At 36.7% G+C, this 27197-nt stretch overlaps 1 protein-coding gene across 3 annotated transcripts in view; it reads left to right on the forward strand.

The window, feature by feature from the left end:
• Nucleotides 1-11266, forward strand: part of DERA (deoxyribose-phosphate aldolase) — an 86089-nt gene extending 74823 nt beyond the window's left edge. For 2 of the 3 annotated variants that reach the window (XM_081058784.1, XM_081058785.1), the window contains 3 exons: nucleotides 6429-6541; nucleotides 10119-10268; nucleotides 10581-11266. In XM_081058784.1, the coding sequence (XP_080914910.1) occupies nucleotides 6429-6541; nucleotides 10119-10268; nucleotides 10581-10637 (320 nt within the window). In that variant the 3' untranslated portion in view covers nucleotides 10638-11266. Of the gene's footprint in view, nucleotides 1-6428; nucleotides 6542-10118; nucleotides 10503-10580 lie in introns of those variants that run through there. The other variant, XM_081058783.1, reaches the window with a different exon arrangement.
• Nucleotides 11267-27197: the final 15931 nt, after the last annotated feature.

A 27197-nucleotide genomic window follows, 5' to 3' on the forward strand; every position in this document is an offset into this window, starting at 1 on the left:
TAATTTGTATCTCTATTCATACCTGATTTCTAGATAATAAAGTTGGCCTTAATATTTAAGGACTTCTGGTTTTATGTGAAAAGCTTGGAAGTTGTCATTCCTTTAGAGTTCCTCTAAAGTCCTTTAGAACAGGGAAAATCTGAATAAATTGAAAATCAGTGACTTTTCTAAGACTCATCAAAGAACTTAGGTCAGAGGGCAAACTGCTACCTTGAAATCTGGAGAGACAGGCAATCATGAGAGTTACGACCTAGATCTGCTTTCCTGACAGAGCCATCAACTGGTAGGAACACTTACATGGTAATTTTGACAAATTGTTGGATGCTGAGTGTGGCCTGATACTTGGTGGGTTTTTCCTCTAGGAACCCCAGATTCTTACAGTGAAGAACCAAGAAAGATCCCCTATTGGCTCTGGCTGGAGAAGGGGAAGATAATCATTGTGAAATATGCGCAGAGCATTCTCCTTAACAAACGCCTCCTCTCCAGGGCAAAAACCTTTACTAGAGTCTTATCCTACCTGGGAGGGCATTTCCCTTCTAGTCTTCCTGCCTTACCAAATTGGGGAGAAAAGCTGAGACACCCTTGTGATGGTTACAGCCAGGGACACAGGCCAACTAAAAGACTGAAATTTAATCATAAGATTGTAAAATACTTCCTCTCCTCCATACATTACCACCATACCAATAGGGCTTCAATAAACCTGTGGATTACAGCTAACAGAGCTAAAAATATAGACTCTCTCTGAGGAGGAATATTTAGGAAGCCCAAAGTAAGCAGGGGAGAAACAACCAAAGATACTATAGGATTTGGAGACTCTGGTACCTATGGCTACAGCAGACATTAAACACAGCCCAACGCCTAGCCAGATTACCATAAAATCTCATACTAAAGGCCTGTTTATATAACAGTTGTATTCTGTTACCCAATATTCCATGTCTGGTTTTCAACAAAAATTACAAGAGATGCTAAAAGGCAAGAAAAAAATATAGTCTGTAGAGAGAACACAAGTATCAGAACCAGATTCAGATAAAACAGGAATGTCAGAATTATCAGAAAGAAAAATTTTAAATAGCTATGACTAATGGAAAAAGTAGATAGTGTGAAAGAATTATAGGTAATGTAAGCAGAGCAATGAAAACTCTAAGAAATAGTTAAAAGGAAATGCTAGAAATCAAAAACACTAGAACAGAATAAAATGTTGCTTTAAACCACTGTGTATGTTATAATTTGTTTAACAATCACAAGAAATTAATACAAGAAGGAAGATATAAAACTGTCTTTGTTCATAGATGACATGATTGTCTATGGAGAAAATCCCCCCAAACTAACAAACTCCTATAACTAAGTGAGTTTACCAAGGTTGCATGATACTAGGTTAATATACAAAAGTCTATTCCTTTCTTATCTACCAGCAATTAACAACTGTAATTTGAAATTTAAAAAAAAACTACCATTTACTATAGCAAACTAGAAATGAAATACTTAGGTGTAATCTAACAAAAATATGTACAGGATCTATATGCATAGCTATTCGATTGGCTAAAATCCAAATATTGACAACACAGATTGCTGGTGAGGATGTGGAGCAACAGGAACTCTCATTCACTGCTGGTAGGAATGCAGAGTGGTGCAGCTACTTGAAAGACAGTTTGTCAGTTTCTTTCAAAGATAACTATGGTCTTTCCATACAATTCAGCTGTTGCCCCTAGATACTTACCCAATTGATTTAAAGACTTATGTCCACACAAAAACCTGCATATGAATGTTTATAGCAGCTTTATTCATAATTGCCAAAGACTGGAAGCAACCAGGATATTCTTCAGTAGATGAATAAATAAACAAACTGTGGTGTATCCATATAACAGAATATTATTCAGCAATAAAGAGAAATGAACTATAAAACCATGTAAAGACATGAGCGAACCTTAAATGCATATTGCCAAGGGAAAGAAGCCAATCTGAAAAGCTGTATGATTCCAATTACATGACACTCTGCAAAAGGCAAAACTATTGAGCTAGTAAGAAGATCAGTGGTTGCCAGTGCAAGGGGGAGGTGAAAATGTGAAGTACAGGAGATTTTTTTAGAGTGGTGAAAGTATTCTGATATTGTAATGATGGGTGTATGACATTGTACATTTGTGAAAACCACTAAAAGTTTCACAAAGAGTGAACCTTAATGTTTGCACATGAAAAAAAAAATCACTTAGGAGGTCAAGGGATTCCAGAATAGAATGGAAACCGTAACCAAAGAATCTAAATGTATTACAAATGTGTGAAACAAGCTCTCTGAAAGAGGTGGAAGAAAAAGGTGCTGTCCTAAGTAACTTTATTAATCAGTGGAGTCTATAAAGCTCAAGGCAAAGAAATGTCATATTAGCACTATATTGGAGTTGATGAAATTATTTCCATTTATGGTGTGGTTGTAACAATTCTGATAGCACTATACATGGTTACTGGATGTGAGTAATCAAATAAATGGATGGCAGATGGCAGGTGTAGGTTTCTCACTGTTGGAGTGAGAGTTTACAGATAAGCAAGGGAAAAGGTCTATAATGGTCTAGGTAGTTAATGGGTCAAAAGTTGGGAACATCAGTATAGCTTGTGTTTAGTTTGCTATAGATATAGGTAGTTGCATATGGTATTATTAATAGATGTGTGTATATAAATGGGTTAGTACTCACACATATATTTCTTTGATCAGTCAGCTGAGAGGGTTTAAAAGCAGACCTCTACAGTAGCAATGAGTACTCCTAGCACCAAGATCGTAATTTCTAATACCATTCTCCAATAAAAGGAACCAGGGCTCTTTGGAAAAATGGCTCACTCTAGGACTGAGGCAGAAAACATACAAGATGAGCCTTTGGTAATAATAGAAAGTAAGTGCTTTTAAAACAAAAAGTCCACATGATGGGGGTGTGTCAATGGAATACTGGAAGCAACTGAAAGAGCTCCTAGTGGCCAAAGCTTGAACTATTTGAGCAACAAAATAAATAGAGTAATATTAGATTATAAACCCAAATATAAAATATGTATCTTTGAGTCAGCTTTGATATAAATAATTGTGAGTGAATGAATGAATGAATGAGTGAGTGAGTGAATGGACAAATCCCCCATGCAAAAAATTCCAAATAATTTATGTAGATATTCCCCACTGGAGGAGATGGATTGTAACTCCCCATTCCGTATATGTAGGATACAAGTAAGAACTTCTTTCCAAAGGATATAGTATGGAGAATAGGGAAAAGGGAGTGGTTTTATAGTGCAGAAACCTAGCAAACAATACCTTCACTAAGTGCTAAAGGTCAACATCAACAGTGGTAAGTCATGCTGATAGTATGTCCCATTCATATGATGTGGTGAAAATGGTACGTTACCTCTATGGTATTCCACCCCAGAAACTCATAACCCCAGTGTAGTTATGAGAAAAATATTACAGAAATCCCAGTTGAGGGAAATTTTACAAAATACCTAACCATTACTCCTCAAAACTATTAAGGTCATCAGAATAAGGAAAGTAAGCAACTATTACAGCCAAGAAGAGCCTATGGAGACATGACAAATGTATTTTAGTATCCTGGATGAGACTGGATTCTGAGTAAAACTAAGGAAATCTACAGTATAGTTTTGGTTAATAATATCAATATTGATTCATTAATTGTAACAAAGGTACTATACTAATACAAGTTGTTAATTATAGCAGAAACTGGGTGTAGGGTATATAGAAATTCTACTATCTTCACAATGTTTCTGTAAATCTAAATGTATTCAAAATTAAAAATTTATTTTAAAACAAAACATTTTCTTCTGAGCCACCTGCCCAGTTTTGTTTACGAGGCCTGGAATGAAACTCTAACCTGTTTCCTAAACTGTTTCCTTCCCCATTAGGCAGTTAAGGATGGAAAATATTGTAGTACGATTTTTCTTCGTAGCTTTGACTGCCCATCCATCCATCCATCCATCCATCCATCCATCCATCCATCCATCCATTCATCCAAAATTTATTCAGCTTCTCATATGTGTCAGACTCTGAGGATATGCATAAGAAAAATATAGCACGTGCTCTCAGATATGCTTACAATACAGTCAAGAAAGGAGGACAGAGAGACAAATAATGTGTAGGCTACTGTTACTACTCCCAGACTACTGTGATATATTAGGAAGAGAGTATCCTCCCTGACCCTGCCTCCAAACTCTTCCAAAAGAGGTTGGCTCTTTTGGTTAACTTTTGATGGTTTGCTTTTTAAGTGACTATACCTTTTTTTTCAAGGCCTCCAAATGTGGTCTTTGTCTTTCATCTTAATAATCTTTTCTTTCAAGATGCTTAAAAGAATTTAGATGATATCCAGTGTTTTACCCAGAAGCTTTCTAGTGAATCCAAGCAGTGTCACATATTAGAAAACACATCTTGGTCTCATTGTAAATTATTTTGGGATGTTCCCCTCTATATGGAGATTTTAGTTTCCTCTCTGTTTGTCTTCTGATGTTGTAGGAGCCAGGTAGCGGTTTTGTATTCCCACTCCATTCACTCATTCATTTCATGTATTAATCAACTTAGCACATGCCCCCTCAGGGCTTTTGCACTTGCTATTTCCCTACTTGTGATGCTCTTTTCATAGATTCCTGTCATTCAATCTCTGAATTTCACTCATCAGAGATATCTTTATGACAACTCTATTTAAATATAGCTACCTCTCCCCAAATCCATCGCACTCTATCTCATTACTTTGCTTTATTTTACTTCATAGCACTTATCTTCACCTGGCATTTGTTATACATTTGTTTATTATCTTTCTCTTCTAGAAATTCTCACAAAAGCAGGAACTTTGTCTATTTTGTTTAGTGGTCTAATCCCAGCATCTAGAACAGTCTAGAACATCATAAGCACTCATAAATATTTGTTGAATGAATGTGTATATGACAAGTATTTCTCCATTTCTCCCATGGGCCTGCCTACAGAGCAAAAGAAAAGAAGGCTTACGATGATCTGTTTGATATATCAGAATTCTTATGGTATTTATACAGATTGCAATGCTACCTAGATCCTTGCTCCATTTATATTTGTATAACACTTGACAGTTTTCAGAGTGCTTTCCCATCGATTGTCTGTTTTGATTCTTAAGTAATACTATGAAGTCAGTAAGAATTTTCAGATTTATTGTACAAATGATAAAGGTTGGGAGATGGAATTTGCCAGGTAAATATCAGAGCTAGAAAGCAGGTCTCCTGACTTCTACCTCAACAAGTGATTACCCAGGATTGTGTTTCATTTCCACTGGCACATAGACTGTGTATGCTTTTGAGGGCAAGGGTTTGAATTATTTGTTTTTATAGTTTTTCACTGTGCTGTACACACAATGTGCTTACCAAAGGTGTATTCATTTGAACCTTTCAACCCACAGAATAGTCATGCAAGTTATCTTTTCCAATTGAAACTAGAGGGGAAAGTTTGGGCCACTTCTTACCTCCACTTCCATCAACCACTTCTTTGACTGACCTCAGGAGAACCTCAGAGGTTAGCCTTACATGAGGGTCCATAGATTCAGTGGGCTAGGGCTGTAAATTTGCATACGAAGCACCTAGGAACTTTGTTTATATTCAGATTCATATTCAGTTGGTCTAGTGTAGGGCCTGAGAGTCTGCGTGTTTGATAAGCTCCCTGGTGGGGAGCTGCAGGTTTGTGGTTCACACTTTGAGTCTTCCTGGGATAGGTAACCACTGCATGAAAGATGGAACCTCTAGTTGGCTCTCTGACTGTGCGACCCTAGGTAAATTCCTTTGAGACACTGTAGCATATTGGTTAGAATAGTGCACAGTGCATTGCATTCAGTGAGTCTTAACTATATTATCGTTTCTTTGTCTCCTTGTGTTATTCTGTTAAACCACATCAATAGGTTTAAGATACATTTGAGACACGGGTCGTTATTTAAAATATTTGCAAGTTATGAAATAGCATGGTGTCTTTCATGAAAATCCTAATCTGGATGGAAGATATAATAGTGCTTTTATTAACAAACAGTTAATAATCAGCTAATGGTGATTCTTCATGAGTTGGCACTCCAGTTTTGTAGTCAAGTGTTATATGATGTTAATTTAAGCACAGGGAATAAAACTGTTTTTATTCATCTCAGTTATGCATTAAATAAACCAACTTGATTTTAATTGGTAATATGGAAATATAGAGGCAATAGCCCCAGGGGTCCATACGAATCCATTTGGTGCTTAACTCAATTCATCTTATAATAAAGGGAAGAAAAAGTATTGACAGAATTATTTTAAAGAGAGGAATTTTTTTTTTAAGTTTTCAAATAATTAATGAAAAATAAAGTTGTTTTCCTCAGGAAAAAAATTTATACGACTCATTTCTTCCACTGACTTAAAATCTTAAAAGTTTTAAAATTAATGTGTTGTTTTTCTTCCTTTTATTTTAGGATCAGATTTTATTAAGACTTCTACTGGAAAAGAAACAGTAAATGCCACCTTTCCTGTAGCAATAGTAATGCTACGGGCCATTAGAGATTTCTTCTGGAAAACTGGAAACAAGGTATATTATTGCCAGCAAATCTTTCTTCAGAGTAAAGATAATGTTATTTATAATGCTAGTTATAGCCACGATAACTGATAACTATCTTTATATGCAGAAGGTGTGAATGAGTTATCTTTATTAAAATGTTTAATTTACCTTTCATTACAAAAGAACACATTCATGGAGAAAAATGTGCGATTAACAGAAAGTGAATGTGAGTGTGGGAGTAAGTATGTGTGATCGAGATGTAAACTTACTTTATGTTCTTTTATTAACCGAAGACAATTTTATCTCTGACAAGAGATTCCTAAATGCGTTCTTTAACGAACTAATTCTGCTGCAACACAGAGGCTTTCTGGTAAGGCGTTGGCCAGCGAAAACAGGTTAATGCAGAAATTAAACTTCCTTGAGGAATGGAAAGAATTGCAGAGTAACATTTATTGAATGATAAGCTGTGGTGGTGATATGAAAAGTATGCAATATAATGGGAAATAATCTTTTCCTGTCATTATTGAAGGACACACATAAATTGGTTTTTCTGTTGGGAAACCCCCGGTCCAGAAAAACTTATTACTTTTAATAATATGAGGTGAAGAGAAAATTCTTGAGGAGATGAACTTATTAAACAAAATAATGAAATGCTGTGAAACAGCAGGGAAAAGGTAGCTAGCCGTTATATAGCTCTTGAATTAAATATCCATTTTTGCGTTTCATGGCAGTTGGATGTGCTCTTTGGAAGACTGTTAAGCTGAGGAGGGTATAGGCTAGCTTTTGTCAGCTTTTCGAAAAATAATACATATTTTTTGAAACATGAAGTTAAAAGGAAAAATGCGTATGAGGTGTTTTTTAAAATGAGTTTGGATTTTCCTTTTCACTTCAAGTTGCTTGTTTAGTTGCAAATTATCTCAAAGGAGTTTTCTTTCCTACATCCTTGGAGAGAAAAGTACTTTTTTTTAAATGAGACTTCCCCTTCCTCAGAAGGTAGATTTTAAAACCAATCTCTTGATTTCTGCCAAATAGACACCCAGAAAAAGACCTTTAATCTTTTGCCAACTGGATGTGATGACTTTATATGTGACTGTAGCTTCAGTTTATTTTGGAATCAGAGACCTTTTTTAGAATGTACTGGGTTTCAGAGGAAGTGAACTCCTTCCAGAATTTTCTCCTTCAGAATAACTTCATATCTTCAAAAAGTACAAACAGGATAATTATCTACTGTGACCTACATATGAAAGTTGACCCGACACGAATAACCTCTGTTTAGTAGCCTTTTTGCAGTGATCTAAATTAAAAAATAAATAAGTAAGTAAAGCTGTAAAAAATGAGAGAACTCTATCTTTGGGTACCCAATTGAATGAGTGGGCCCATCACTCATTAGACCAATGATTCTTATTCTTGTCCAAAGAACATCTAAATAGATGTGAAACTTTTTATACTTAAAGATGCTTGGGCCTTCATCCCTGGCACTCCTGGATCAGAGATAGTCCTCAGGCATCTCCAATTGTCGTAAGTTTCGTAGTCAGGATTAAAACCTTTCATTGGGGACCCAATCAAGTTTTGGTCTCAACAAACATTTACTGAGTCGTTAGCTATGTTCCATGTTAACCTATGTTAAATGCAAGGGATACAAAAATGAACAGGTCCCTTCCCAGGAGTCCTCTTAGACAACGAGCAAAGAATTTTGGTCAGCGTTTTAAATGACCCATGTATTAGGCCAGAGCAGAGGGTAAGGGACACTTCACTAGTTTTCAACACTTTTTAAAAAAATTGTGTTGGCACTTTCCTCAACTAATAAACAAAGTTCATTCCAGTTTCATTAAGAAACGAACAGGTACAAGTCAAACCATATTCATTTTAGTCACACTTGATTTCACACAGCGAGGCACTGTATGTGTATCTTGCAGAACCTTTCAGGTTGTTGACAAGTTGTTTGGGTAGCCCTTAGACTGTAAAGTTTCTACATCGTTGATTTAAGGGGTGTTTTAAAATGTGATCAGCTGCCTTCCCGACCATGATTAGTGTCACTCCTGAGAAGCAGAGGTTTAATATTTCATAACTGATTTCACTGCAGATTTATGTTTTCCATACTCTGTTCCTTAAAAAAAAAAGTACAAACTTATGCGAGAACCTCTATTTAGAAGAATTGCCAAGCAGACTTGCTGACACAACTGAATTATATAGAAAAATCTATATGCATCAGTGCCTAATTGGTGGAAGTGCTTCTATGATTAACATGTATGCTAATATTGGCTAATTGATTTTTGTGTTTTTTTTTGCCTCTTCTCAATAAATAACCTCATCCCACTTATCTCCCCCACTCCCGCCACCTCCCCTCACTCTTACAAGTCACTTGGACTCCAGAATAATTGGCAGATATGGTTAAAATCTCTCCATAGTTGCTGCTAAGCTGTATGCCGTTGTGTGATTGCGGCAGGGAAACCAGTTGGGAGACCTTTACTGATAGTCCATGTGAGAATTGATGAGGGTTTAAACTAATACTGTAGAAGTAAGAGGGGAGCGGAAAGTGTACCCAGGGGACATATAGAAGTTAAGATGGTAGGATTGTTTGGCCTTGACTATTGATCGATTGTATGTGGTGTGGTGAGGAAAATGGCGGAGTCTAGGTTAACCGTGAGGTTTCTAGCGTGGGTTGATAATGGGACCGTTCCTTTATCCCTTGTCTCCCTTCTCTAGCATTCTGTTAGTATTCACCCCTGCTGGTGCTGCCTGTCAAACCAACAGCTCTCAGTGGTTACTTATGTGAGCTTTAGTACTTGGGCTATGGGGTGTTTACTTGATTGCGCCCATCTAGAGTATCTAATGGATATTTAAGTTCTGGAGACAAGTAAATCCAGATAAGCAGGTTTTACTACATATAGAACACATTTATCCTTTTCTAAGGGACTCAGAGACATCGTTTGTAAACATCAGATACTGGCTGAATTGTGCTGTTTTATGGTCACCTTCAAAGACTGCTGAAATGTGAAGAGACCCTACACTGTCTTTCTACAGGGCTTGTTTAACTGAGCTGCCCTCTGTAACTCTATCTACAACTTAGAAAAAAAAAATGGCTCTGCAGTTCAGTTGATTAAAACAACTGTCAGCTCTCCTTGCTGACTGTTGCCAGTTTGGTTAGGGTGACCTTGCTGATTTGCTCCTCTTGTTTTAAATACACTTATTGTGTCTTTTGCACCTCCAGATGAAGGGCTGAGAGGTGTCTATACAGGCTTACTTGTAGAATGAATGGACTTTTGTGCCATGTTTTCCTTTTTATTGACACCTCTCTTGTTTATCCCAGGTTCACAGCTATAGTCTAGATGGTTGAGGGTTATGACTTTCCAATAAGTGAAGTGTTAATGAGGGTTATTAACTCTCATTAGTGTCTCCTCAGAAGCTGTGACATTCTTCCCATTAATCCTGGAAAAGTCATTTTGTAGTGCGAATGGGCGAGTCAGTGATCTAAGCTCTTTCGCTGGGTGAACTGAAATAGATTAAAAAAAATGAGAGAGAGAGAGATCCTGTAATAATGCAGTGCCATTTTTAAAGGCAATTCAGTAATAATAAACCTTGTTCTCTTTCCATCCTTCCCTTTTAGGTAGGCTTTAAACCAGCAGGCGGCATCCGCAGTGCCAAAGATTCCCTTGCTTGGCTCTCTCTCATAAAGGAGGAGCTAGGAGATGAATGGCTGAAGCCAGAACTCTTTCGAATAGGTGCCAGCACTCTGCTTTCGGACATCGAGAGGCAGGTGAATAATAACCCATTGTCCTTGGAACAAATTGAGAGTGTTTTTGAGAAAGAAATGAAAAGTCATCTATTGGGCTGTGAGAACTAAAGAGGAACACTCATCTGAGGTACCTCATCATACCCAAACCTCTGCCTTCTTCCTAGCAAGCTTCCTAAAGCAGGTTGGATGGAGATTATGCTGAAACATGTAATCGTGGGACTGTATAATGAAATGTTAATTAAAGTTATTAATTATTATGTAATGGTGTAATTATTAATTGATATGTGTAATAATATAAAATTATTAATTAACTAAATTCTGCCTTCCTCGCAGATTTACCATCACGTAACTGGAAGATATGCAGCTTATCATGACCTTCCAATGTCTTAAATCAGCAATGAATTCCGGGAAAGTTTTCTGCAGCATTGAAAAATTATTTTTCTATGCAAATGTTACAATTATTTAGTTAAAAAATGGAGGAATAGGTAACTGACTTTTTTTCCTTAAAATTTCCATTGAATTGAATTCACAGAATGGAAGGAAAAAAAAGACAATCCACACATGGTATTCATTTCAGGCACATCTAAAATGGTCTTAATTACTATAAGATATGCACTGTTAATTTCATGAAGGCTTTCTCTTAAAAACTCCACGTAAAATGTTAATGATAGCTTTGACAACATTGAATTCTAAGGGGAAAAAAATGTTTAACTGCCCAAGAAACATGCTCTAACAAAAGAAAACGTAGCACCCCTGACCTGCTGCTGTCCTCTAACGACTTCAGGAATCACTGACTCAGCACTAATTTCCTGCATTGAAAATCCATCTTTAATTTTTGCAACAGATGTACTGTTTTATTAATTGTTTTATAATTGAAATTTCTGTCATTGTTATATGAGACTATGGATATCATTGAATTTTTTAATTAAAAAAAAATCCCTGTAGTTGTTTATTTTGTTCTGAACTTTATAACAAAACATATTGCAAAATTAATCCATTAAACATGTAAAGAGGTTTTATCAATGACTTTCTGAATCTCTCTAGTAGAGTCCTTGGGTATTTATCTCAGATAAAGCACCTCAGTACATTATTAATGAATACAACTTATACATGTGTTCTGAAACTTTTAATATTTTCTGGTATAGTGAATAGGAACAAAGCAGCAGACCCTAACATAGCACTTAACAAGTACTAAACTCCTTACAGATATCAATTTAATCCTTGTTTAATCCCTATAATAGTGAAGTAAATACAATAAGATTTTTAATCCTTACAACAGGAAGTACTGATATTAATATCCTTTTATGCAGATGAGGGACTGAGGCACAGAGAGCTTAAGCAACTTGCCGAAGGTCACAAAGCTCAAAATTAGCAGAGTCAAGAGTCAAGCCCAGGCAGGCAGTCTGTGAGTCTTTGCCGACATCCGTGTGTATCACTATTCCCCACACAGGTGCAGAAACAGAGCTCACTGTCAGCTATGGGGCGTGATAATCTGCATTGTCATCTACTGGTTCCTTTGCCCTCTGTCTCTCCCAGCCTCTCACCTCCCCCTTTTTTTTGCTTGCTAGCACCTCTACTACATCATAGAACCTAAGTTTCAGGACCTCAGTTTCTTCATTTGTAACACAGAGGGGTAGATGTAGAGGGGTAGATGTAGAGGGGTAGGTGATAAAAGCTTTTTCAGACCTAAAATTATAATACCATAAGGATAATTATAACAAATCCAAGAAAATGTTTTATGGTTCTAAAGAGAAAAAAACTTACTGTAGCAACCTAAATTACAATTTGCCTCTCAGGAGTCAATTAGGCAAATCCCTCCAAGCATCTCTCTAACTAAATGAAATGGCTAAAATAGAATGAGAAAAAAAATCCTGCTTTCTCCCAGCACCTTAGCAGAAAGCGGACTCTTGACTTATGATTTGGATATGGTCAGTGTCTCTGAATGCTGTATCCACTTTCATAACATGCTGGCCCAGGGGCCCACCAGCAGAATGCCCAGTCACCTTTGGAGAAGAAACTTTGCAGAAAAATAATTACATTCTATCACCTTTGAAGCTATTCCAATTTCACAGGGGTTTCTGTTTTCCTCCCATTAAACCCAGCTGGTCATTTCAGTTGATCAAGTGAACAGGCATCATTATCTTCAATTCTAATTTATATGAGGCATCCACTGAAATTGACCTCTGTGGACAATTATAGATTCACATATGAAATTAAGACTGGTGAGTCCCTAAAACCTATTAGAGGCTGATGAGCATGGCCTGATCTAAAGGTAAGTAATGTTAGATTTTGGGGGACAATTTATTCCAAAGACTATTAGCCTCTTCATCAGGAATGTCTCCACTTTACCTGGCTCTTGAAATAAAATGTAACATAAATGACTTGAATAGGAAGACTCTAGTAAATGTTGATTGCTATGAAAACATGAAGAGGTCATTTCTGAGGTGACTGTGATTTACTACAAGCAGATTTGTGTACTTGAGAACACTGGGAGCAGATGCTTTATACAAGCAGAAAATGAGTTCGCTGTTTTCTGTGTTTAAACCTTCTAATAAAATCAACCCCCTCCAAATTGTCACAGTTGTTCAATAAAGCATATTAGGTTTTAATGTTATTTTTAAACAACCAATCATATAATTTAGGGGCTTAAAATGAGTTTAGGGAATACCTAGTTCCATCTATCATTTTTTACGTGAGAAAAGAAACTCAAAGTGGGAGGTATGCAAGGTCACATAGAAAGGCAAAGTTGAGCCCAGAACCTAGATCCATATCATGCCATGAAATATTTTATAATGCTGACCGTTCCTTAGTTGTTTATATATCCTGCCATGCCTAAAATTATGTTCCTCAACATGTGAACTTCAGACTCACTTTTGCCTCCAGGTGTCTTCTAACTGGTGTTTCGGAGAAGACCAACCATCTAAATCTAGTCCAAGTGACTGTGGTTAATTTCATCTGTTAGACTTTCAGAATTTCGGGTGATCTCAAGAACTGTTTCTTTTAACAAAAGAAAGTTTCACGTTGATTTTCTTTAAAAAAAAAAAAAAAGATGGGGGTAGTTAGTTTGGATTCTAGTCTACAAATGGAGAAAGAATGACTAGTGTAATCATAAAACAGTTTCATAATTATTATCTTTGCCTCATTCTGGATTATTTCAACACTAACGGGAAAGTTAGGCAAATTAGTTTGCATGAAATACAGCATATGAGGAGACTTGTGCAAAGCAGGAACTATTACAGCTATTAACCTGGAAGTGCATCCTTGCGGGAACATGATATGGTGTCTGCCCTGACTGAGCAGAACAGTTTGCTACGTCATATATACTCATATATGTCTTAAGCCAAATCTTGAAAAACCAAATCAGCTTCTTTGTCAACTTTCACTTCTAGTACAGAGGGAGATCAATATTAATGTTTCTTATATCAACTTGATCATTTTTGTGACACGACATGAATGGGCCAGAATGCAGAAATAGAAAGAAGAAGAAAGAATTTGAATAGATTGTACTTTCAAAGGAAATGAGACGTTATGTTCATTTTGGCACTAGGCAAAAGGTATGAGGTGAAATCAATTTCTACAGTTGTTTTCCCGATCATGCACAAAAGTCTTGCTTCCCAAAGGAAAATATATATTTTATAATCACCACCAAATGATCCTTTTCAGAAATGACCATAGGTAACATCTGGCTGATATATAAAATATGTAGTAAAAATAATCATTTTTAATTAACTAAAACCTGCTCAGGAGAGAGAGTCAGAGGAATATCCATCTGGTCAATTCTTATTTAATAGGGCAAATGAGGATCAGAATGTTGAATGCAATATATGTGAAATACTTAGTGACCTTACGATGAACTAAAACTTGTTTTTAGGAAGAATAGGTGAGGAGGAGGACTCAATGTCTAGGAAGGACAGACAAAATTTGACTTTTTATTTCTAGAAGTACAACTTTACTGTAAAACACAGGTAGAATATAAGAAGCCTAGGTCTTGCAGATTATTTTCTATGGTCCAATGACAGGAAATGTGTTTTAATTCATTTGAACAGTAGAATGAGGTTACACTTTATTCTGGACCTTGACTAGGATGATGAAGTTTTAAAAAGTCATTGTAAATAAAGGTAAAAGGAATGGGGCCCAAGGAAAAGACTGCAGAGTACTTGATGGCTAATGATCCCAGGAAGTTACTTCCATATTAGATCTTAACAACCAGGAGTCCTGTATTTCCTCTGTAAAAGAAAGAAATGAGTTTAGGCTACATGTGAAATTAGGTTAATTCTAGGGAAGAACTCTGATGCTCTGAAATGTGTTATGAGGTACATACGCTACTCCCTTCTCAGACGTAGATTCTCTTTTGATCGGAGTGGTTGATTGTGCTGTCAAAGAAAGTAGTTCCCTAACTACTTTCCCAAATTTATATACATCAGAAATACTGGGAGAGGTGATGAAACAGAAATTTGGACCCCATCCCTAGAGTTTCCAATTCAGTAAATCTGCTATGAGGTTCCAGAATCTGTATTTCCAAGATGTTCCCAGATGATGATGCTGTGATCCAGGAACTACCTTTTGAAACCACTGGATTAGAAAACCTTGTACTCAACACCTAGACGCCAGTGTCCATGCACCTTTCAGTAGTAGAAACCCACCAACTGCTGCACTTTATCATGAAAGCCAGGTTAATTGTGTATATTTTGTTGGGTTTCATAGGCAAGAACTAGAGAAGGAATAATGCAAGTGACATTATTTCTTAATCCTTTCACAGCAGACAGTGAACTTGATTACACTTGGGGCTTAAAAAGCAAGCTTTGGAGCCTAGAATAAATATTTTAGATGAGTTTAGAATCATCCACAGAATCTTCCAAAGGATTTCAGCAAGCCAAGATAGTAAGCTGTAGGGGTGTTTGATCTTGACCTATTTGGAAAGCATTAACTTTTGGTGATTCCAGTATAACCACTTAAAACCAAGACCTGTTTAAAGAGAGCCTATTCTTTAACTTATATTTGAAATAGATACAACGTTCTAGGGAAGAAACCATTCACAGATACTTGGCTTCTTAATTTGAAGCTACTGTGTAAGTGATCTTCCAGTTGGCGGGTGTGTGTGTATGGGGGGGTAATGAAAACATTAGGTCTTCAGTCTTTTTAACACTAAAGGATGTTTTAAATTTATTAATTGCTTTTTAAGTGTGTTGTTCTGCCAGACAATACATAGGCATGGTTCTTAGTTGCAAGTAACAGAACTCTCCTCTATACAGTTTAAGCAGAAAACAAAATTTATTTTTAAAGCGTATTGAGTATCTTACAGAATAGAAAGGCCGGATCGTTGGGTACAGAGGCAGCCAGCTAGGAATAATGCCCAAACTACTCTTTAGAGCTGCTCCTGTGAAGACTCAATGCTACCACCTCTGGGTGCTTGATACCCGGACCTCTGCCTTTGCAGCCTCTGAAAGCTGGAGCCCTCATGTCCCCCAGTGACCGAAGATGGAGTCCTCCATTGCTGTCTTTTCCTATTTTATTATATATTTTTTTAACTCTTCGGGATACTGGTTATTGCATATGGTAAGAGTTGTTTTTCGTTATTTTGTTTTTTTATCGGACCTCTAGCTATTATTTTTTTCTAATTCTTTTCTACTTCATTGAATTGCACTCTTTTTCTATTCCTACCATTCCTGTGTGGCTGTGTCTGATTGTTGGAGTCTCAGTCACACGCCTGTATGCTAGCTGTAAAGGAAGCTGGGAAAGCACCTTTGGCCTTCTTGAGGGAAGTGGGACATAGTGTTCAAAAGATGTTGTTTGGTCACTAATTATGATAGTTGTTACTACCATATAACAAGGAGACACGATTCATTACTTTGTGGTGGGGAAGGACTCATTGCCCCTCAGCTATATTTCCACTTCCAGTCAGACTCTAAAGCTGGACTCTAGAGTCACCTCTTGTCTCTTTGTCCCATACTACAATGCAAGTCTAGAGAAGTCTTATGAAGTCCTTTTTACACTCATTCTCACCAGCAATATAAAACAGTGCACTTTCCCCAAAATAGTTAAGCTTCTATTATCTCTAGCCAGCTATCTGTTGACCTCCAAATATGAGTAATGATAAACTTAGTTTTAGGTGGATTTTTTTTACTTCCTCCCCTTCATCTTCTACCCAAACTCACCTGATTTTTTATGATTATATAACTTTTCATATCATATTTCTTGGACTTTGAAATGTATTTATAACTCTGTTATACTGATGTATCAGCTTCAATAATCTTACTATCCTCTGCTCTACCAGATGAGAAAAATCAGCATATTGATATTACTGTCCACCATCTGTCCTCTTCTCCTCTAAGCCTTTGCTATATTATTTCTACATCATTAGAGTTTATAACATGTAAATTCTGTTCTGTGATCATAATCTCCAAAATCATTTTACTTTTACTCCAGTTAAATGAAGCCCTTCAGTTCATTTACTCCTCCAGTTAAATGAAGCCAATATTTAGGACCAGTACTCCATTTATCTCTGCTTTCCAAAAGTCGGCCTATAGTAGTTTCTTCAGGAAGGGTTTGGAGTATATTCCTGAGTTTTTGCAAGCTCAAAAAATGTTAATTTTCATTACATGTTAATGATTATTTAGCTGTGTACACTTCTTGGACTTTGTACGAATGGGCTTTTGTACCATTGCTCCAATATTCTTCTAGCATTGAACACTGCTGTGGAAAGTAACATTCTGACTTAAACTTTTGGCCTCAATGTGCAACAGGTTTTTTTTTCTTTCAATTACAGTAATTTTACTCAAACATGATTCAAGGTTGAATGTTTTGTGTCTATTTTTCCTGGGGTTCTGTGTTCCCCCTCCATCTATAAAGTCATGACTTATATTTCTGGAGAGTTATGCTGAAGAATATCTTTAATTTTTTCCTATGTTATTATTTATTTTACCTCTTCAGGATACTGGTTATTGCATATGTTGAGTTTTTTAAAAAATCTGCCCTGTCTAGCTATTATTATTTTCTAATTCTTTTCTACTTCATTGAATTGCACTCTTTTTCTAACATACTTGTTTCTTTCCATGTTTTTAGCAGATTATGGTTGCTGCCAGTGAAATATTTGTTTCCTGAGTTCTGCCACATCATATTTCATTTCCTAAGGTCTTGCAGTATTTTCCCCAAGCTCTTGTATATTTGATTTGAGCTCTTGCTTTATGAATGTGGTAGCTTTGTTTAGATATTTTGTTTTGCTTTTTAAGTTTATGGCAATATGTTTGGCCCAAATTGTTATCTGCTCTAAGGAAATATTTTTTTCTGGTGAGTATTCTTTGACTTCCATTTTGTCTCCTTTTATTTTTTCCTCTTATTTTCTTGTAATCGTTTTGCATATATGATATGAGTTTGTTTGTTTGTTTGTTTGTTTGTTCTAGATCAGCAACTGACAGAACTTTTATGTGGGAGAGGTGCCGTGTCCACATTGTAGGCCAGCAGGAATTCTTACTGTTCACAGACACATAGTTCTTTATGACACAAGATTGTGTGTTTGAATTATTTTGGCCCTAACTCTCCCTAGCCACCAATGGCTTTAGGGTTACTCACATTGCACATCTGTTCTCTGGCCTTTCTTCAACAACAGGCTGCTTCCTGCAACTCTGGGGTTGCTGTATAACTTTTCTTTTAGCCCTAACTCCTCTGCTCCTCTTTGATGCCAAACTAGGTCCAGGGAAATTCCTGTTGCCAGTTCATGCACCTATTCCTACTGATCCATAGAACTTATGGGTCTGCCTTCTTAGAGTATGCCACCTACTTTGTTCTGCTGTCTTTGAGGCCAAGGTTTTGGAATTTGTATAAATGTTACATTTGAATAGAAAGAGCTGTTAATTGTGTTTGGAATGGATATAAATTCCAATTCACTTTGAAATCAGTAGTAGAGACAACAGCAACTCTAAAACTACATGCTAAGAAATGGAGGTTAAAGCTGTAGCACCAGAGGCATCTGGTATTATTCTGTATCTCACTGTCAGATAAAACATCTTTCCCATTGGAATAGGGAGAGGAATAATAAATAAAATTGAACTTGGGAAGTAGCTGGCATGTAAAAGCTGTTTTAAAAATTCCAGTTATTCTCTCTAGTATCGTGATGCCAGTACAAAAAAGGTGGAAAATCACCAATATAAAGATGTACTATTTTGATAATACAAATCTAATCTTTTTATGAGTATAAACATGCTTGTTCTGCTCCAGTTCAACCTACTGGGCATCCTTGAAGCCCATCACTAAGCAGCATCAGAAAAGAAGATTTCAAATCAGAAGCCATTTGTCATTCTTTTGACTTACTGGAATGGCTTGTTTCTATTGTTCTTTAAATTATTCTTATAATAAAATTACTATCTTTTTTTTTCTTTCTAATTCTCCTGTGGCAGGCCAGTTTGGGTGTGGGGTAGGCAAGGGATGGAGAGGGGATTTAGGCTACGTAGTGTCTTACAAAGCAGAACTGGTAGACAGATTTATTACCTGGAGCTTTGAAAGTCTGGGACTCAAGGATGGAGAGAAATCTGAGTCAGCAAAGAGGCTCTAAATGTGTCTGTCAACAAACACACCAGCCTGGAGTGGGTATAGGGGCCAGATTTTAAACTGGGAATCACAGGACAAGAAATTGAGGGCAGAATAAGAAATTGGCAGGCAGGGGTGGTCTAGGAGAGAGGGCTGGTTGGCCTGACTGTGCTCCCTTCATCGTGATGACACTACTCCTGGAAATTGGAAAATGATAGGAACAGAGCGTACAGTCTTATATTTGGTCTATTTGTCTGCACTGCCTTTATGTCCACCCTGAGTGGGAACTCTGATAGGTAATCCTGTTGTAACAACTTTAAACTCCTTAAAATATCCAGTGAAGCACTTTAAAGAGAGTAGGTGATCCAAATGTATTTATTAAATTAATTTAAAAGATACTGTAGATAAATACAAAGAAGGTATGATTATAAAATCAGACTGATCCACAAAATAAGGACAAAAAAATCAGTGTCATCCAGGTAGACAAAATACAGCTTGCCAGTGAATGGAACTCCTAAATAAATGCATGATACATATTTTTAGAGGAGTTTTCTGTAAAATAACCACAACTTGAGTTTAATGCATTTTAATTTGGGGGGACAGTGATACATTTTACCAATGCTCTTTGTAATTTAAGACTTAAAACTTGCTGGACAGGTTGCAAATGTATGAAAAATGGTTTGGGAAAACAATTCTTATTCATTGAGTTGTTTGTTTTGATAAAACTGCACATATCTTTTTAAAGCGATGTTTATTTTATGTTTTGAGTGGCAACAAAAATAATTGCATGTTTGAAATCTTTGAAAGATGTTTTAATGCTTTTTAAATGACTTAAGAGCAAATGTGGCAAATTTACCCAGTGCTTAATCCACTCCATAGTTTAAAGAGAGCTTCACTTTCCAAGTGTTGTGAAACTATTTAACATGTTTTTTGATAATATCTTTTAGACTGCAGTCAGTGTCTGTACCTGGTGGAGTGATTAGAACATTTGTCACACCTACAACAAGGTTTTGCAAAGAAGAGATATAGTTCGATAAGTGCTTGATTTGAGCTCTAAAAAATGGATATGAATATTTTTGAATATAATAGAATTATGCAAACATGGACTTATAATAGGATTTCATTGGTAGATTCAATATGTATATATGCCTGGTGTATATGCTGAGAATTAGTTTTCAAGAAAGACTAACTGCTTTTCTGATTTTAAAATCTTTTCATTTCAATGAGACAAGGTATTTAAAAGGATTTGGATAAGTCTATGAAATTCAGACCCAAGATCAGTCTCCAGTGTTTCCTGAGTGCCTATTAAATGGGTATTTTTAAGTTGCTGGGAATTCATGAACTTGTAGAATTTTTTGGAACACCTTTGCTGGTACTACCTTGTTAGTTTGCTGTACACTTAGCATATGGTAGGCACTATTCTAAGTGATTTGTATGTGTTAGCTTTCATCCTCACAACATACCTATGAGATAGGTACAATTGTTATCATTTTACACATGAGTTGATGAAAATATAGAGACATGAGGTGATTTGTTTTAAGGTCACACACAAAGCTGGGATTTGAGGCCAGTGACTTTTGTCTCCAGCATCTATATTTTAACTACTGTGACAGACTGTGTGCCAAGTACGTGGTGAAATGAAGTTTTTGTGCCATAATTCCAAGGAAAGGAAACTCACGAGAATTACAGAATTTCAAGGGGTAAAAACAGACTCCCAAAGGTCAGTTAATCTAACCATCCTGCCAATGATTGTGTTCTCAAGCAGTCGGCAGGCTGCCATAGATATGGGGAGAAATAATTATGCAGTGGAATCTCTATAACGAGCTGTTCAGGGACAGAAACAGTGCCCTTCTTATAGGTTAAACATGTTATATCAGACTTCTATTATATTTACTGCTGGGTCTTAGGATGTGGGATTTGGCCTATGTTATTTCCAAATCTTTATATGATGAGTTGTTACTGCAAGTTTCTACCATTATAGCTGTAAATACGAAATACATGAACGCACAAAGGCATCCACCCAAGTATAAAATTACTAGGGAAATGGGAAGGATAAAAAAATGAATTGTTAGGTTTGGGGGATAATTACTGGTGGCACTGGTCTGGCTAGATCTTGATAGGAAATAAGAGTAGTTTGGAAAGATTTCAGGGGCATCGTGAAAGTCAAGTACAGATTTGTGAGGGTCAAATGATATAGACAGATTGCAGATGGTGCAATGACAAGGGTAAATTATTTCATAGGAAAAGGGTGCCTGTGTGCTTAATGCTTCCAAATTTGGTGACAGAATGAATGTAGAGGATTAAAAGTCTGAGGGCAATATCAGAGATGTTGTCATAGATACAGTATTGCAAGTTTCTGAAGGCAGAAATATTACCTTATTTGTATTTATATCCTTTGTACTTAGCGTGTAATAGTCTTAATATCACCTGTTGAATTTATTTATATGTGCAAAATGTTATGTAAGCAGAAGGGAGAACACGTTAGGAGGTTAAATAAAGCTTCATACAATAGGTAATGTTTGAGGATGACTAGGGGTTTTGTGGTAGAGAATGTGGAATTTTTAACTCTCAGACTCATCTGCATTGACCCTCCAGCAGTTCATCGAATACAGTGCAGCTTTTCCTACCCTCCCCGCGCCCCCCGGCCCGCACTGGTCCCCGTGATTGTTTCTGTTTCTGAGTCTCTGCTCTTGCAAGTCATGATTCTGCGTTTGCCTGTCTCCAGTCTTGGGGACAGCAGTTTGCCGTGCGTCTTCCTCTCTTCTATGGATCCAGGAAGAGCTGTTGATTTTTCAGTTTCTTTAGATTTGTACTTGTTTAGATAGCACGGCCACTTCCAAGCTCCTTACATGTGGAACTGGAAACCAGAAGTGTAAAGTTTAGGTTCTTTTTAATAGGAATGAATGCATTAAAATTCATGTTTAAAAAACCTCCATTAATAGATTTAAAAATAAGTGAAGAAATCTATATAGGTCTGTAGTTTAACCAATTTGTACCAATGTCAATTTCTTGGTTTTGGTAATGTACTATAGTTAATGTGATATGTTCTCAATGCAGAAACCTTGATACACAGAAACTCTGTACTATATTTTGCAACTTGTGAATCTATATATAACTGTTTAAAAAGAAAGGGGTTTTTTTTAGTAAATGAAGCTAGAAAAAAACATTTTCAACAAAGAAGGGAAAAAATTGAAAACCTTGATATATAAAATGCTTACCAATCTATAAAAATACATTGTAGTAGAAAAGTGTGCAAAAAACAAATAGGTATTTTATATAACATAGGTAGCTAAATTTATGAAAAGTTGTTCAAACTCACTGACAGTCAAGAAACAGCAAATAGAAGACATATCAGTTTCTATTCATCACTCTGGTAATGGTTAACAATGGACATAATAATACCAAATGTTGCCAAATGTGTGGGTAATTGGGCATTCCATCTACTGCTAGAAGAACGGTAAATTGGACCGGTTTTGTAGGAAGCCAATTGATAATACACAAAGTCACAAAAAGTTGCAATTTCATGTACAGGAATTTATTTTGGAAAATATAATGTACACAAATCTATATGGTTAAAGCATTTTTTATGTAAATCTTAACAATAATAGGAAAATGATTAAATAAGTACAAGAGAATGTCATCATTGTAGAAGAATAGTAAATGGCATGGGAAAATGATATCAAGCATAAAACAATATGAAATATCAAAGTAAAAAACAATATGAAAGAATATGTGGTACAGTATGTTTCCAAAGGTTATACATGGAAAGAAAAAACATGGAAGTAACAAAATAGCAATAATTGGATATCCTGGGATAATGGGGTTATGTGTAATTAATTTTCTTCTTTATGATTGTCCAAGTTCTTCATTTTCTAATATTGAACATGTATGTATGTTTGTGTATGTGTGCTGCAGGAGGAATGGAGTAGGGGCTATTTACATACTTCTTACATCTTGCCTTAATTCCTGGAGGAACTGCAGTCCAAGTCTTTGTACCTTATATGGGAGAAAAGATCCTTTGACTTTGCTGTGGTGTGAGAATGAAGATGAGTGGACTGAGCTTTGAACTTCTGGAGGAGGCAGAAAGTGGGAAACTAAAGTAGGTGGGTGAAATCTAGAAGCTGGAGGCCCAGGGACTGAAACCAGTTCAAATATTTATTTGACTACCACAGTAAATTCTCATATGCCCTCAATATCCGACCTTTTCTTATAAGGGACCTGTGTTCTTTGCTTCCCAATTGGATAGGGTTATCTCTTTCTTCTTGACAACGATGTCCTGATAAATATAGATATTTATCAGTAAATAACCCATACTCCATGATTCATTTCTTCTCTATCACAGTGTGATCAATCACATAGGTTAATAGGGCTGATAGTCTAGGTTCCGTATTTCTGTAAAAACAGTGAAGGCCAAATGAGGACACTGGTTTTTCCTACAGGCTTTGGACTCGGATTGACGTGAAGTTGAGTCCCAACTCTATTTTTAGCTGTGTGACTGCAGTTGTTCTCTCTAAGCTGTAGTTTTCTTGTCTAAAAAAATGAGTATAATAATAGTACCTTATCCATTAAGTAATACAATGCATGTAAAACACCTAACATAGTGCCTGGCATATACAAAGCACTCAAAAATTTAAAATTATTTAATGTAATGATTTTACATTCTAACATGCCACAAATTGTATGTGTGTGTGTGTGTGTGTGTGAATAGATATGTCATATGACTGGAAATGGGCAACCATCTTTGTGGACATAATAGCAGAATTATTAATGCCAACCTGACACATTCTGTTGTCTGGTTTCTTTCACATGAGATACTGTTGATATATCTGGAGTTTTCTCCCTTTTATTGCTGAGTAGTATTCAATTGTATGGCTATACCACATTTTATCTATTCACCTATGGATGGACATTTGGGTTATTACCAGTTTAGGGCTATTATGAATAAATTTGTTATGAACATTCTTGTACAATTTTTTGTGGACATAAGCGTATATTTTCATTTTTATTCGGTAAATACGTAGAAAGGCAATTTTGGGGTCATTGTGTAGGTAATGTTTACCTTTGTAAGAAAGTCCCACTTAACACTCCCCCCAGCAGTTTATTTGTGTTCTGACTGCTTTGCATCTCCACCAGACGTTGGTAATGTCAATCTTTTTACTTTATCCATTCAGTTGGGTGTGTAGTTATCTCATTGTGGTTTCATTTGCGTTTCTCTGGTGACTAATGACATTGATTGTTTTGTTAGATTTTTGTCCCCTGCATTGAATTCCATGTCCTTGATAAAATGAGAAGGATAGTAACTTAAAATCAAGCACATCAACACTGTAAAATACCTCCTACAAACAGTTTGCTTATTGATTTACCTTTATTCCCACCCCCAGTTAAAGTGATTAGTAACTACATCTTTAGGACATATGTCATTAATAGTTTCTGTCTCCTATGCATTTCCCCCCCATTAGTTAGCTGGATTTAGGGCAAAGTAACTGGTCTCTTGAAAAAATCCTCTTGATTATTTATATGATAACCATGAAGTGGAGCCTTTCAGATTACATAATGCCATATATTTGGAGGCGTGCCTTTCTTCGGGAGTGTTCAAAGCCTTTGATATTAATATTCACAACAGCTTTGTGAAGTGGGTGGGGAGCACTGGGAGAAGAAACAAATTCCAGAAGGTGAAGTGACTTAGCTCAAATCTCAAAGTGAACTGGTGAAATTCAGACTGTAAGTTGAATCACAGTCACCAGACATGTCAACAGACTGACTGCAACCTGGAATAATCAAGGTACCTCTTCTTATGGGGTCAGACTGATAAAGGTTTCAAATAAAGTTGAGTTGCTTCATCTGCTGATATAAAGTTAATATAGTTTCCCCTTAAATCTTTCAGAACTAGAAAGTTATCTTGAGCCGTGCCACGTAGGGTCCCTGTGGATTTGTGAACTGATGGTTATAAAGAAAAACAGTCATACTGCCCCATGGAAAAAGATGTGTGAGAATGCAGTAATGTAGAAAAAAAGTTTCAAAGAACAATGCACAAAAAACTGTCCTCTCACACACACATAAATATTTTCAAATGATAAGACTGTGTTTTGAGAAAAACAACAAAGAAAAGTATAGAACCTCTAGCAATACAGAAATAAAACATACCAGTGTTCCAGGTTGGCTTTTCCTGTATCTGAATACAGTGCATATTTAAAGACTCACTCTTAAGTAGTATGTCTGATGTTTAACAAAGATGCCAGAATTCACACATCCAAATGGGTGCTTCCCTCCACCCCCCCTCAAAGTAGGCATCTTGGGATGTTTATACACTTCAGTGTCACTTTGTCACTGATAAAAACATCCTTGGAATTGCTATTTTGGAATTGCCTTCAGAGCCCTAGGAACATTCTTTTGAATATCTTCAGGATTCTGTGGCTCCATCAAAAGAGTATGCTTCAAATATTCTCACTCTTTTATTGCCTTACGTCTTAGACTTCTCCTCCTGGCTTTCTTCTTACTCCACATCTTCATCCAATTCTGATCCTCTCAATGTTTGAGTTTATTACTTAATCTCCCATTTGCAACTCGTAGTTCAGACCTGACAGTTAGCTTTACCGTTTTAGCTGTAATCTCTTCTTGACGATGATCCTGATTTTTCTCTTGCCTAAGGTGCTGCCGGCAGCTCAGGTGAAAACCCTCTTGGTCTAGCTTGACCCTGGGGACCATGATCCCACCCAATCTCTAGATATATGAGTACACACCCAACACACCCATCATCCCTGTGAGCAGTGGCTAAAGACTCAGTGGCAGTGATTCTCATCCTCTGAGAACAAAATTAATTTGTCCCAAGAGACTAAAGTCATTTACCAATGACTGACATATAGTGAATGACATGTAGGCTCAAATCACATAAGGAAAATAAAGGATGAAAAAGTGGCTATAAAGAAGTGAGACTCGGTTTCTCCTACACCTCAGAATGCTGCATTGAATTACTCACCAGATCAGGGAATGCTGCTTTCACATGTAGCCCACGTTTACCTCACGCTCCCACTGTATTTGGGTCAGCTGCAGCTCTGCTCCAAGTTGTGAGTCACTTTGAGACCCATGCTGATGGGACTTGTCTCCTGATAGAGGAATATGAAACACAGTGAACCACAAGCTCACAATTATTTGTGGCAATGGCGGTAGAGTTGGAATAAACACGCTGCTTGCCATCGATGATTGAAGGGAAAACTAATGTAGATTTATTTTAATATTTTATTAGTTACAGGTGTATAAAACAACACACTGATTAGACACTTACACGCCTCACAAAGTGATAACCCCCCCTCCCAAGTCTACTACCCATCTGACATCGTACATAGCTGTTACAGTACCACTGACTATGCTCCTACACATCCCGTGACATTCAATATTATTTCATGTTAGTTGCAGGTGTACAGCTCAGTGGTTAGTCATTTGTATAATCTATGAAGTGACCTCCTCGATAAGTACAGTACCCATCTGACATCCTACATAGTCTTTACAACATTACTGACCACATTTACCATATTGTATTTCCCATCCCTATGACTGTTTTGTGACTACCAATTTAAACTTCCTAATCCTTTCACCTTTCCCACCCATCCCTCAACCCCCCTCCCATGTAGCAACCATCAGTTTGTTCTGTACCTAAAAATCCATTTTTGTTAATTTTATTTTTAAAAAGGTAGATTTTTGTTTTAGCTTTGTTTTAAATATCGTGATTGGCGGGGAGTGCACCTAGGTTTCTATATATCTCCAGTAACTTTGAAATATTTATACTATATAAGGGAAAGTAATATATAGGTAAATAAAATCACCAACAATAAAAATATATTAATATTTTCTTTAGTACATTTTTATAGTGGTATTTATCAATTTATTTTCCTAATTGCATGTTGCCTGAAATAACACACATATTAGTTGTATTTTTCAACTGTAGGAAAGCAGATTATCCCAAATATGGAACCATGAAAGCTGACTGTGTGTTGGATGGAAACCTCAGGAGTTCTCCTGGGGGCAATACGATACCTACCTGTGATAGATAAGGAGGGCAGGGAGAGACTGAAGAAAGTGGCAGACCACTTCTGATTGGTAGGTGTCACTTTTAATAAGCATGGGGTTTTTACAAAGGAGGCTTCTCTTGGGCGCCTACAAAACCAGTAGATCTCTGCACCTGCTGGCCAGAGTTTCTATAGAAACCTCAACTAGTTTCAGTCACATGCACAACCCACCTCAACAACACCTGACTGTCTCTAGGTTGCGTCCCTGAAATGGCTCCAGCTATGAAAATGGTGGGCGGAACATATATTCCAAGGATAGAAGGGGGAGTCAGGAACCTTCTATTGCCCCGGTCCAGCTCTGGAGTGGATCAGAAATCACGTCTTCTCGATGATCTCCTCTACCACTGTGATTATTGCTCATGTT

This window comes from Rhinolophus hipposideros, assembly GCF_964194185.1.
Source record: "Rhinolophus hipposideros genome assembly, chromosome: 9".
Taxonomy (NCBI): Eukaryota; Metazoa; Chordata; class Mammalia; order Chiroptera; family Rhinolophidae; genus Rhinolophus; species Rhinolophus hipposideros.